A 14,199-nucleotide genomic window follows, 5' to 3' on the forward strand; every position below is an offset into this window, starting at 1 on the left:
TGGATGAGCAGGAAACTCACGTGTTCATGATGGTTTCCCTCCATGACCAGGGTTAAGGGAACAGTCTGTTGAGTTATGCGATGCAACACATGACCGTCAAGAGCCAACACCTTTATTGTGCTGGGTGTGGGTTGGGTCTGTATGTCTAGAACCTTTGCCAGGTTAATGTCCATGAATTCAGTATCTGCGCCCGAGTCAATGAATGCAGATGCTTTTCTCGACTGCCCATTTATTTGTAACCGGACTGGAACAGAAAACATGGGTGTGGAGGCCAATAATCTCCTCTGGCTCAGTAGGCGCCTCACTCTACCTACCGAGTCAGTTCTTTTTAGCGAACACCGCAGGGCCTGGTGCCCGCCCTCTCCACAGTAGAAACAGAGACCCTCCCTGAGGTGGCGGTCCTTCTCCCGGGAGGAACGTCTGGTCCGCCCCAGCTGCATGGGTTCCCCTGTTGTCGTGGTGGACGAACGAGAAGGGGCGGGGTCAGGTGGACGACCAGGAAGTCCCTCCCTGGTATAGGGCTGGCTACGTTGATGCGCCCGGTCTTTCTCCCTCTGCCGTTCCTGCCGCCTCTGGTCGATGCGGGTAGCGAGTGTCTCCAGGTCCGCCAGGTTCCTGGGGGCGTCCCTGGTAGCCAACTCATCCTTTATCTCCTCATTCAGACCCTGGTAGAACGCATCACAGAGTGCTTCCTCATTCCAGCGACTGTCAGCGGCCAGTGTGTGGAAGTCGATGATGTAATCTGCGACGTGTCTGTTGTCCTGTCGCAGCGTCAACAACCCGCGAGCGGCCTCCCTCTCGGGTAGAATGGGGTCGAACACTCTGATGAGTGCCTTGGCGAAGTCTCTATACACGTAGCACCGAGGGGAGTCGCTCTGCCACTCAGCCGTTCCCCACAGCTTGGCTTTACCGGACAGCAGGGATATCACGTAGGCGACTCTGGCTCGGTCGGAAGGAAAAGCTGAGGGCTGAAGCTCGAATTGGATTTCACATTGAGTCAAAAATGGACGACACTGAGCGCGCTCACCTGTGAATACCTCTGGAGGACTGAGACGCGGCTCCCGGGAGGGCTGAACAGGGTGAGCAGGGATTACTGTGGGAGTCGGAGCAGACGGGGAGTCTGGAGGACCTGCAGATGCAGACAGGTTAGTGAGCAGAGACAATAAATACTGCATGTGGTTCTCCAGCTTGGTGATGGACGTCTCTACACATGAGCGCCATTCCTGCGTGGGCGACGGGTCCATATTGGCCAGATGGTTCTGTCAGGTTTGCTCCTGAAGACCCGGAAATTCAGCCACACGTAGGACAAATGGATTTGAAAAGAATAAGGTTTATTGAGGACCAGGGGATGGAGGGAGTGAAACCAGTTCTGGTTAGCTGGCGGAGTCAGGCAATCCCAGGTCTGTGAGAGAGAATTCCTGAAATGAACTTCAGACAGGAAGTTTAGTCCACAAATCCAAAAGACGTAGTCAGGGCAGGCAACGTTCATTCACAGTGAGGCTCAGTGCAGTACTTATCCAGAGGGACAGGCTATTCCGTGGTCATGCGGGCAAGGGTCAATCCAGGCAGGCACTTGAAGGGATCCGGCAGGGGTCAGGCAAAAGAATATCCACGGACGTGACAGGGTCGATGACAAGGAAGTCTGGAACTAGAAATAACTGGATATCACAAGGTAAGTACTGGTGACCATCTGGCAGGGAAGCAGGGAGTGAAGAGAGTTTAAGTAGGGGAGGGAGCAGGTGAGGGAAATGACAATCAGGACAGGTGTAGGAGATCATCCTGATTGCAGCTCTGCAGAGCAGCTCTGCAACATGACACAGACAGCATCCAATCGGAGAGCACCATCCGATTCTCGGTGTGTGTGAAGCTGTGACAGGACAGGAAAACACACAACTTTGCTGTGTTTGTGTTTATTAAACCACATTTGGCTCAATGTCACTGAGGGTTCGGGTCTGTATTTTGTGTGTTTCCATTATAAAAGAGGTCCATACATTCGAACCACGCAATTTCTGAGCCCCCTTCAATTTCAAGCCCATAGGAAAATGAGAGAAACAGTTAGGGTGGAGATACCGGTGCACCACAATACAGTCTGTTGACTGGGGACAGGAAATGTCGCTTCTCATGACAAAAGCCATCGTTAGAGATACCACCCGTAAAACGTTTAGCTGGCGTTGGAAAAGATGCCTGTCCCTCATGGTTTGTTGGTAGCTGTGTCATGGTCTAGTAGTTCGACGCCACGCTAGACCTCGTCTACCTAGCGAAGGTCTGACCTGCTATGGAAACGCTAGCATCACCAGGCCGGATCACTGCTAACCGCACCATGCCGTCATGACTCGGCGGAAACGAGGGCATTATTTTAAACGATTATTTTATGCACAGTGACTTGGCGAGAGGAGAGCAGAGTGGTTATTACATCTGCTGGCAGAACAACAGAGCTGCAGAGTTCAGCTCCATAAGCTGGCCTGTTTTCACTGCTCTGAGCCGTGCACACACACATCCACACAAATCCACGGTTTTCCGTTGGACCTTCAAACAACTTCGAAGAACAGGGAAGTGTGTTGTGTGTGTATAGAGCTGCACACACACGGGATTCTTGGTGACCACTAGTGCTGCAGCCATCAATTATTTTAATAATCGATTAATCTGCCGTTGATTAATCGGATAAGCTTTTCCCTTTTCTTGGAAGATCTTGTGACAGAAATGCAGCCGTAATGGTTTGAAGGTCAGTAATACATGCTCCGTCTGCAGCTGCTGCTCTTTGTTCCCACTTTAAACAGGATGAAAAAAGACAAGCTGAATAATACTTCATTTAAAAAAAAATAAGGAGCAAATTCAATAAAATGATCAAATAAAAGTTTTTTATTTCAATTTTATTTTATTTTTATCTTTAACAGATAAAAACAAATAAATCCAGCAGGAAATTTAAAACATTGTGGGAAGTTGATTAGAGGACATTTTTGTTCCATATACCCATAATATTTATATTAATTCTCTTTAAAGGGAGTCTCCACCGCCTAGGTTAACTTCAAATAGCCACGTTCCAAAAAAACCTGAATTCTGTGTTAGACTGGAACCTTTGGCCTGGTCCTGCTGTGGTTTTGCAGCACAGCTGATCAGTGTGTGATCCGTTTCATGCTGCTCCCACGTTTATTCGCTTTGTACGACACAGAAAAGCCTTGAAACCGGATTGAGCCGTGGTGCTACCATAATGTACCGTATGTCAGCGGATAGCTGCCCTTCAGAACCCCGGGGAACTACGTAGATAGCGGCTGAAGAGTTAGGGTATTTCAAAGCACGCGTCACCTTCTGCTCTAGGCAGCAGCATCCGGTCTTAAAGGGTTCAATTCTGTTGTCCACATATAAATACCCGGAGACGGGTGTATTTCCAAATGATGTGAGTGACCACTGTGTAAGCGCTGCAATAACAAATGCCAAAAAAGAGAAAATACACACCTTCCAGTGTGTGACGGCTGCAGAGCTCTCACCCCTCAGAGCTCAGTGGCTTCATGCGCAGACTTTCACACGAGTGTCATTTCATCCATACTTCCATCCTTGGCCTGCTTCCCTCTCACCCTTCTAATTATTTTCATTTAAGCCGACTAACTATTGTCTGCGCTCTAATGATTCCCTTCTCCTGACAGAGCCCAAAGCTGGCCCTTCAACCAGGAACAGCTGGCAGACCTCAAGCTGCCGCAACCGGTCCCAGTCAGAGGTTTAATAAAGAACCGGTCCCAGTCAGAGGTTTAATAAAGAACCGGTCCCGGTCAGAGGTTTAATAAAGAACCGGTCCCAGTCAGAGGTTTAATAAAGAACCGGTCCCAGTCAGAGGTTTAATAAAGAACCGGTCCCGGTCAGAGGTTTAATAAAGAACCGGTCCCGGTCAGAGGTTTAATAAAGAACCGGTCCCGGTCAGAGGTTTAATAAAGAACAGGTCCCGGTCAGAGGTTTAATAAAGAACCGGTCCCAGTCAGAGGTTTAATAAAGAACCGATCCCAGTCAGACATTTAATAAAGAACCGGTCCCAGTCAGAGGTTTAATAAAGAACCGATCCCGGTCAGAGGTTTAATATAGAACCGATCCCGGTCAGAGGTTTAATAAAGAACCGGTCCCGGTCAGAGGTTTAATAAAGAACCGGTCCCGGTCAGAGGTTTAATAAAGAACCGATCCCGGTCAGAGGTTTAATAAAGAACCGATCCCGGTCAGAGGTTTAATAAAGAACCGGTCCCGGTCAGAGGTTTAATAAAGAACCGGTCCCGGTCAGAGGTTTAATAAAGAACCGGTCCCGGTCAGAGGTTTAATAAAGAACCGGTCCCGGTCAGAGGTTTAATAAAGAACCGATCCCGGTCAGAGGTTTAATAAAGAACCGATCCCGGTCAGAGGTTTAATAAAGAACCGATCCCGGTCAGAGGTTTAATAAAGAACCGGTCCCGGTCAGAGGTTTAATAAAGAACCGGTCCCGGTCAGAGGTTTAATAAAGAACCGGTCCCGGTCAGAGGTTTAATAAAGAACCGGTCCCGGTCAGAGGTTTAATAAAGAACCGGTCCCGGTCAGAGGTTTAATAAAGAACCGATCCCAGTCAGAGGTTTAATAAAGAACCGATCCCGGTCAGAGGTTTAATAAAGAACCGGTCCCAGTCAGAGGTTTAATAAAGAACCGATCCCGGTCAGAGGTTTAATAAAGAACCGATCCCAGTCAGAGGTTCAATAAAGAACCGATCCCAGTCAGAGGTTTAATAAAGAACCGGTCCCAGTCAGAGGTTCAATGAAGAACCGGTCCCAGTCAGAGGTTTAATAAAGAACCGATCCCAGTCAGAGGTTCAATAAAGAACCGATCCCGGTCAGAGGTTCAATAAAGAACCGATCCCAGTCAGAGGTTCAATAAAGAACCGATCCCGGTCAGAGGTTCAATAAAGAACCGATCCCGGTCAGAGGTTCAATAAACAACCGATCCCGGTCAGAGGTTTAATAAAGAACCGATCCCGGTCAGAGGTTCAATAAAGAACCGATCCCGGTCAGAGGTTTAATAAAGAACCGATCCCAGTCAGAGGTTCAATAAAGAACCGATCCCAGTCAGAGGTTCAATAAAGAACCGATCCCAGTCGGAGCTTCAATAAAGAACCGATCCCAGTCTGAAGGTTCAATAAAGAACCGATCCCAGTCAGAGGTTCAATAAAGAACCGATCCCAGTCAGACATTTAATAAAGAACCGATCCCAGTCAGAGGTTTAATAAAGAACCGATCCCAGTCAGAGGTTCAATAAAGAACCGATCCCAGTCAGAGGTTCAATAAAGAACCGATCCCAGTCAGAGGTTCAATAAAGAACCGATCCCAGTCAGAGGTTTAATAAAGAACCGATCCCATTCAGAGGTTCAATAAAGAACCGATCCCAGTCAGAGGTTTAATAAAGAACCGATCCCAGTCAGAGGTTCAATAAAGAACCGATCCCAGTCAGACATTTAATAAAGAACCGATCCCAGTCAGAGGTTCAATAAAGAACCGATCCCAGTCAGACATTTAATAAAGAACCGATCCCAGTCAGAGGTTTAATAAAGAACCGATCCCAGTCAGACATTTAATAAAGAACCGATCCCAGTCAGAGCTTCAATAAAGAACCGATCCCGGTCAGAGGTTCAATAAAGAACCGATCCCAGTCAGAGCTTCAATAAAGAACCGATCCCATTCAGAGGTTCAATAAAGAACCGATCCCAGTCAGAGGTTTAATAAAGAACCGATCCCATAAAGAACCGATCCCAGTCAGAGGTTCAATAAAGAACCGATCCCAGTCAGAGGTTTAATAAAGAACCGATCCCAGTCAGAGGTTCAATAAAGAACCGATCCCAGTCAGAGGTTCAATAAAGAACCGATCCCAGTCAGAGGTTCAATAAAGAACCGATCCCAGTCAGAGGTTTAATAAAGAACCGATCCCAGTCAGACATTTAATAAAGAACCGATCCCAGTCAGAGGTTTGATAAAGAACCGATCCCAGTCAGAGGTTCAATAAAGAACCGATCCCAGTCAGACATTTAATAAAGAACCGATCCCAGTCAGAGGTTCAATAAAGAACCGATCCCAGTCAGAGGTTTAATAAAGAACCGATCCCAGTCAGAGGTTCAATAAAGAACCGATCCCAGTCAGAGGTTCAATAAAGAACCGATCCCAGTCAGAGGTTCAATAAAGAACCGATCACAGTCAGAGGTTCAATAAAGAACCGATCCCAGTCAGAGGTTTAATAAAGAACCGATCCCAGTCAGAGGTTCAATAAAGAACCAATCCCAGTCAGAGGTTCAATAAAGAACCGATCCCAGTCAGAGGTTCAATAAAGAACCAATCCCAGTCAGAGGTTCAATAAAGAACCGATCCCAGTCAGACATTTAATAAAGAACCGATCCCAGTCAGACATTTAATAAAGAGCTGGGAGGCATCTGCAGCTGCTGTCTGCTTTCTGTTCCCTCTCAGATTTATACTTCATACGTTTTATAACATTCATTATAGGTAGTTTGTTTTGTGGTTGGTTGTTTTAATGATTCCTGTCTGTAATAAAACAGATAAACTGATGTGTTTGCTTCAGACTGAAGATGGTGGTCCTCTGATCCAGCCGCCTCTCGAAGCTACCTTCGTTCTCTGTGTTGCCTCTCTGGTTCATGCCTCCTCGTCAGGTCGGAGTTCTGGCGGACCGTCCTCTGCAGGCAAGTTTCTTTCCATGTGGTGATTTTTAAAGAGCTCTGTAGGATTTATTACCCAACTCCGATTCGTTTTCTCCCTGACCCGTAACGGGAGCTCCTTGGTCTTCATGATGTCTGCAGATAGTTGTATTTCAGACTCTTTCACAGCAGGTGTGTAAGTAATGAAAGAAAAACATCACATGACCCTTAAGGTCATAGAAATAAAGAAATAGTTACAAAAGACAGTACCTCTTGTTTTCTCTGCCCTATCCAAAGAGACCTTCGACAAGGGCCAGTGAATCCAGGAACGCTCCAACACAAACTGTTCTGAGGGCTTTGAGGTTGATCTACTGCTGGTTCGCCCCTGAGCTGATACGGGAGTTAGTCAAGAGAGGTCAAGAAAGGAGGGCGGCCTGCATTTATCTAGATTTTTCTGGCCTTTTTGACCATCTCTGTAGTGCTTTTTACTAAACACAGACGAACCCACTGGAGGCAACGTGGGCCTCAATCTCTCACCCTAGTACACGTCCACATGTGGTCTGAGCAGGCTGGGTTCGAAACAGCAGTCTCCTAGTAGACAACCTACCTACCGCTCTGCCTCGTAAGCTACAGCCATGCGTAAGAGCTTTCACGCATCACGTTGGCATCTCAGCCGTCACTCAGCTGATCCCACAGATTTCCACACAGCGACGCGGGGCTGAGCTGCTTCTGCTCGGCTATGTGAATCAGTAAAGAGAAACAGCAGCAGGTGGGCACAGCTGTGATGATGACCATGTAGGGCTGAAGAGGAGTTCTCCTCATCATGCACACAGGAAATGTTCTGACAGCTCAGTCTGCAACGTTTGGTGTCTTTCCTGAAATTTAATGTTTTCTCTTGCTAGCGTTACAGGACTTGGTTTAAAAGTAGGGCCCAGATCAGATCCTCCATGTAGCCGCACTGGTGATCCTTTCTGCTGCTTTTGCCTGCTTCATCCTGTCCAGTGTCTCGAATCATGAAGGTGGAGCCGAATCAAAGGAGGTGTGACATTAACTTGGGATGTTTAAATGTGGTTTGACATATCCCTCATATCATCTTGACATGAGGAAGTTTGCAGGGCGGAGGGTGGGTGACATGCAGCCCTACAGCTAGGTCTCGAACCTGGGCCTGCTGTAATATGGACCCTTAGCTTGTGGGTGTACATATACTCCACATGTGGCCCCATGTGTGGGGGCCCTCTACGTTGCAGCTCGGATCCTCTACACGAGGTCTGGAAATCCGATGTTTCTCAGCAGTACCTCAGCTGTTCCTCAGACTGTGCTCTGACTGGGATCTGGAAGCCCCACAGGGTCTCAGCCCTCCACCATCTTTGAGCCATCTCCCATCTTGACCCGGTACCGACGTTCCTGTCCTGGGGCCTTGTGTAGTATGGTAGACCTGGATCTGTATCGCTGTATACGATGACATCCTCTGTGCCGTCTCTCAAACCAGACCTCTCTGGACACTGAGCGGACCTCTTGATGCCAGACACTTGTCCGGTCTGTTGGTGGTACATACCACGACCATGATGGTTCCTACTCCTGTTCCTCCATGCTGGGTTTCAGTACCCTAGGCATTAAAGAGGTAGTGCACCCTAAAATGTGTTTTCTGAGCGGTTAACAACACAGTTTTACTTAATTGTGATGAAAACCACCTGTACTGTGGATAAAATTTGTAAATATTTAATTCCTTTAAAAAACAGGATTTTGTGGGTAAAAATGTCTCAATGCCCTCTTCAGGGTAAAACCAGGGTTTGTTTTTTGTCATGTACAGCTGTACTTGGCACTTCTCTACGTCAGGAGAAAATTTTAAAAACTCCACAGCCCTGGATTTGTGCTTCTGAGGGTGTAAAAGTAAAACCTGACTTTATTCTTTATCTGCTGATCCTCATCTGGTGACAGACAGCAGCTCAAATCGTAGCAGCAGCAACTTCCAGCAGCAACTTCTAGCAGCTCTTCCTGCAGCTGCCACAACCTGCCGCGAGTCTCCACAGCTTTCCAGAGCTGCTGGAGCTGCTGACAGGCAGCTAACAGCTCTAACGGTTCACACTGATACGTTCAGGACCTCCTGGTTCATGTGTAGCTGAGGAGGTTCAGGAGGGAAAACAGACGCTCTGTGGTGTAGCTGCTTGGTGAATCTGGCTTTCCATCCATCTAGTGGCCGCTGAGCTGCTGTCTGTCAATCATTTCTGCCTGTGTATCCCGACCCGCCCACTCTCCGCCCCCTGATCACCCCACACCTCCCACCCCACCCTCGCAGTTTTTAGGTGTTTTTAAAATTAGTCAGTGGGTGGAGTTACGCAGAAAGTAAGGGGTGGAGCTACACTTTAACTCAGCAGTTCATCACTGGGGTCCAGCTTCCTGATGTACTCCTGATCTTTGTTTCATCCTGGACAGTGGCTCCTACGCTCACCAGCCTTCAGCCCTCTCAGCATCCAGTCTCAGGGAACTGGACCTGGGTTGAAACCCTTCACACATTTGTCTTGTCCTGCTATCCATGGTTTCCATCTCCTCCTTTGTCCAGGACATGACATCCGCTGTCTGTTGGCTGGGAGGACAGACATGTTGATGACTTGGATGTTGTTCTTACCATGACTCTTCAGGACCTGCTTTATTCATTGCAGGTACTTGGTTGCAGATAATTTACTTTAAAATGTGGTTTATTATAGCTCTTGGAAAGAAATTTGAACTGACAGTCAGGGAAAAAGCTGAATTTGTGGTGGAAAGTGCAGTCAGTGCATCTCCTGACATTGATGGGGAGATTTAAAAGGAAATGACTGAGCATCCAGTACAGTCTCCATCTTTATGTGTTTTCAGAGAGGGACTGAAGACTGAAATAGTTTGCCTACCCAGCTCCTTTTTAAGCGTTAAGGAGGTGTGGAATTTTAAGATGCATTTCCTGAAGGAACACAGTGTCAGCTTTGAGCTTGTGGACATTATTGAATATTTAGTTATGCATGACAGGGGAGTTAAAACCTGTGGTTCACTCCTCTCAGTCCTCCAGTATTTTCCCAGAGACAGAAGATGCAGCCCAAGGACCTCAAAACTAAAGACAAATACAGATAATAGAAAATAACAAATCTTTGCATCAGCTAATACTGGTCGGGTGAAGACGTGAGCCTGCGGCTCTCCTTGTAAAGCCCGGAAGTCCACTCCGACATGGGTCTGTGGCGGCACCTTTCCCGATCACGTCTACCTGTAAAACCTGCTATTTGTGCAACATTTAAACCGTCAGCGAAGATGCAGACGTGGTCTTCAGGTAAAGTAATTATAATTATAAAGCCCTTTTCACAGACAAAATCACAGTGATGGACATAAAATGGATGCAATAAAACAACATAATCATTTCATAAAATAAATAATAACCATCAACTAAAAGCTTTCCTGAGTAAACCGTCTCCACCTGCGTTTTTAAAGAGTCCACGGAGTTGCCCACACGGAAGACCGGGGTCGTTCCGGTCTGCCCGGGTTTAAACGGGTCTTTTAAAACGCTGGGGGGGGCGACCATGTGATGAGGACGTGGTGCATGTGGCGTGTCGTTGCAGTTTCACCTTCGTTCAGAGAAGCGAGGCAACTTCGTATCAGAGTGTGAATGAGCGGCCGTTCACACCAGACCGGACTTTGTTTCATGTGGATCAAACGGCAACGTGGGTGAAAACGCACTAACATGCCAAACAGAGGCGGCTCAGCCCCACATCACCGGCGCTGTGAAACCGGCTGAGTGGTCAGGCTGGAGAGCTCCTCAATGCCAGCTGGATGTGTGAAGGCACACACGAGGAGGAGGAGTTTCACCTCCACCACTACGTCTCTACCGCTGAAACAGCAGCAGCAGATCAGGGAGTAAAAGAAAAGTCAGACACACGGTGGGAAGAGGAGCTGCACCGACAGAGCTCGGCTTAAATCATCAATCTTCCTCCCGACCAAACACCTGGACACGCAGACAAGCTGCACATCATACATGCACCTCTTTAACATGCTTTAAAAGGGAAAATAAATACACACCACCTTTCTGTACACTTCTGTTACCACTAAATACTTAAATTAAATAAATAATTAATAATAAATAATAATAAATGAATAATTAAATTTAAATTAAAAATACTTTCCACAAAGGGAAATGATAACTATATGAACTATATAGTATAATTTATAATGCCTTTATCATGTGGAAAAACAGATTTCCAGCATTATGCATGTAAGACATAATGTTGCTAATCATAACAAAGAGCTACTGGCTTTAGCTTATCAGCAGCTGTTTTTTTTTTAAATAGAAAGACTGCATAAACTACTGTACTTTATTTTGACCTTGCTTCTCTTGCACAAGAAGGATTTCACCTTTTTTTAGTTTTGAAATTTTAGTTTGAATTTTTTTTTAGTAAAAGTAGGACAGAAGGGTCAGAGTTACCACAGAAGCATCCTTTAATCACTCGTTCTGTTTTCTGCAGAATAAGAAAATAAGTCAGAAGAGCGATGCTTGTACCACAGTTCAGTTCTCCATCCAGACCCGACAGAAGCTCCACCCTGCAGTGACAAAGCTTACCTGAGCCAAATTTCTTCGGTATCTTCTTGGAACCTCCAGACTTGGAACTGAAAGCTGCAGCTGCAGGTGCTCTGCTCAGAGATATCCAACTCTCAGCCTGCAAACACTGACAACACACACCCAAACACAGCATTAGCTTAACCAGTTCAGACACGCAGCGCACACCAAGCACTGCACACCGCACCGAGCATCGCATCGCACACCGTACCGCACCGAGCATCGTACCGCACCGAGCATCGCACCGCGTACCGTATCTCCACCGAGCATCGCACCGCGTACCATAATCGCACCGAGCATCGCACCAAGCATCGTACCGCACCGAGCATCGCACCGCGTACCGCACCGAGCATCGCACCGCGTACCGAGCACAGCCCCAAGCACCGCACCGAGCATCGCACTGCGTACCGTACCGAGCATTGCACCAAGCATCACACCGCATACCGTACCGAGCATCGCACCAAGCATCGCACCGCATACCGTACCGAGCATCGCACCGTACCGAGCACCGCACCGCGTACCGCACCGAGCATCGCACCGCGTACCGAGCACCGCACCAAGCATCGCACCGAGCATCGCATCACGTATCGTACCGAGCACCGCACACCGCACCGAGCATCGCACCGCGTACCGAGCACCGCACCAAGCATCGCACCGAGCATCGCATCACGTATCGTACCGAGCACCGCACACCGCACCGAGCACAGCACCAAGCATCACACCGAGCATCGCACCACGTATCGTACTGTACCGCAACGAGTACCGCACCAAGCATCGCACCATCCATCACACTGCACACTGTACATCGCACCAAGCATCGCACCGCGCACCCCACCGAGCACTGCATCAAATATTGCACAGAGTACCACAACAAGCATGGCACCAAGCATCGCACCGCGCACCCCACCGAGCACTGCATCAAATATTGCACAGAGTACCACAACAAGCATGGCACCGAGCATCGCACTGCACATTGCATCGCACCAAGCATCGTACCGCACCGAGCATCGCACCGCGTACCGCACCGAGCATCGCACCGCGTACCGAGCACCGCACCAAGCATCGCACCATGTATCGTACCGTACCGAGCACAGCCCCATGCACCGCACCGAGCATCGCACTGCGTACCGTACCGAGCATTGCACCAAGCATCACACCGCATACCGTACCGAGCATCGCACCAAGCATCGCACCGCATACCGTACCGAGCATCGCACCGTACCGAGCACCGCACCGCGTACCGCACCGAGCATCGCACCGCGTACCGAGCACCGCACCAAGCATCGCACCGAGCATCGCATCACGTATCGTACCGAGCACCGCACACCGCACCGAGCATCGCACCGCGTACCGAGCACCGCACCAAGCATCGCACCGAGCATCGCATCACGTATCGTACCGAGCACCGCACACCGCACCGAGCACAGCACCAAGCATCACACCGAGCATCACACCGAGCATCGCACCACGTATCGTACTGTACCGCAACGAGTACCGCACCAAGCATCGCACCATCCATCACACTGCACACTGTACATCGCACCAAGCATCGCACCGCGCACCCCACCGAGCACTGCATCAAATATTGCACAGAGTACCACAACAAGCATGGCACCGAGCATCGCACTGCACATTGCACCGCACCAAGCATTGTACTGAGCATCACACTGAGCACCTGACTTTGGTTCAACACAGTGTTTCCAGCTGGTCTGATGCAGAAAAGTAATGTGTTAATAGAAATTTGTATAAACAAAGTCGGTAAAATGAGTGTTTAGTGGATTTTTTCTTTGCTTATTCTTGGAATTAAATAAATTTATATAAATATTTAGATTTATATAAATTCATTGATAAGGAAAATGAACGTGTGGGATGAGCAGCAGAGGTGAGTTTGTGAAAAACTTCTCAAACAGCTGGTTCTGCAGGTTTAGAGCTCCGGGTTGTCCAGGTGACTGCCAGGCCTGGATTAGCAGCACCTGTGATCGTGGACCTGCTGCGGCATCAGCGGGATGGTAGGGCCACAGTGTGCAGACTCGGGGAAATGTAATACATTTCTAAAGGTTTAGAGCTCATCAAAGGTCCCGCGAAAATAAATGCTGTGATTTACTGAAACTTATTCAAACATAAAAAGTATCTGAGTCAGAACCAGAGTTGGTCCAGTTCTAAGAATGGAATATCTGGTCTGAGCTTTATTCTGGACCCTGAGTCTTCAGGGATGGTTCTCCAGCCTGTTGTTTGGGTTCTGGAGATGAGAACCCATGACAGACACTCGTCCACTGTGTTTTTACTGCACTACTAATCCGGTTTAAAGAAAGGGGGCGTCCAGGCTGCTTCTTACTGGCTGGCTGGATGGTGGACCAGACAGACTTGCTGGGTGTGCCAGTAAATCTGTCAGAAAGCCACATTCCAGGCCTGACCTGGGTCCTCTTGGCCAGGCGTACAGACCTTCAACCAGCAACTACGGAGTTATTTCCATCTGTGCCTCTTTCCCCAGTCAGATCAGCAGCTCCTGTTTTTATGAACAAATATAAACAGTGTGTGGGGAGGTCTGGATCAGTCTGGACCGGGTCCCAGTCCGCCATAAGGGCCCAGTTTCCAGTTAAACAACAACATGGAACAGGAGGGAATTCTCAAGTTTTACCTTGACACAGCTCAGCCGTCCTATCCTCAGCAGGGGAGCCGCCATCTTTCTGCACAGCCTGCCTGTACAACAACAAACAAGCAGCTTAATGAGCTGCACATCTGCAGCCCGCGCGCAGACATGCACGCGCTCCAACAGTAAACAACAACAACAAACGCAGTGATTAGAGCAGCAGGTCTGTGTAAGTGATGGAGGGACTGCTTACCTTCAGAGGAGCAGTAACTTGCTGGTGAAAAGGCTTCACCTTTATGTAACGGTCAGTCAGGACCCCGGGCCTCCCGCAGGTCCGCCTGTCTGCAAATGTTTCTGAAGTTCGAGGTGAGTCCGGCACACAGAACCGGGTCCGCC

General features: G+C 48.4%; 1 protein-coding gene across 2 annotated transcripts in view; it reads right to left on the bottom strand.

The window, feature by feature from the left end:
- Nucleotides 1–14,197, bottom strand: part of LOC121649826 (fibrous sheath CABYR-binding protein-like) — a 29,768-nt gene extending 15,571 nt beyond the window's left edge. Inside the window, exons 1-3 of one of the 2 annotated variants that reach the window (XM_042000920.1) lie at nt 14,057–14,197; nt 13,852–13,913; nt 11,217–11,322 (exon numbers count right to left, since the gene is read on the bottom strand). In XM_042000920.1, coding sequence (XP_041856854.1) covers nt 11,217–11,322; nt 13,852–13,896 — 151 coding nt within the window. In that variant the 5' untranslated portion in view covers nt 13,897–13,913; nt 14,057–14,197. The remainder of the gene's footprint in view (nt 1–11,216; nt 11,323–13,851; nt 13,914–14,056) is intronic. The other variant, XM_042000919.1, reaches the window with a different exon arrangement.
- Nucleotides 14,198–14,199: the final 2 nt, after the last annotated feature.

The sequence above is a fragment of the Melanotaenia boesemani genome, chromosome 12, assembly GCF_017639745.1.
Source record: "Melanotaenia boesemani isolate fMelBoe1 chromosome 12, fMelBoe1.pri, whole genome shotgun sequence".
NCBI classification, from domain to species: Eukaryota; Metazoa; Chordata; class Actinopteri; order Atheriniformes; family Melanotaeniidae; genus Melanotaenia; species Melanotaenia boesemani.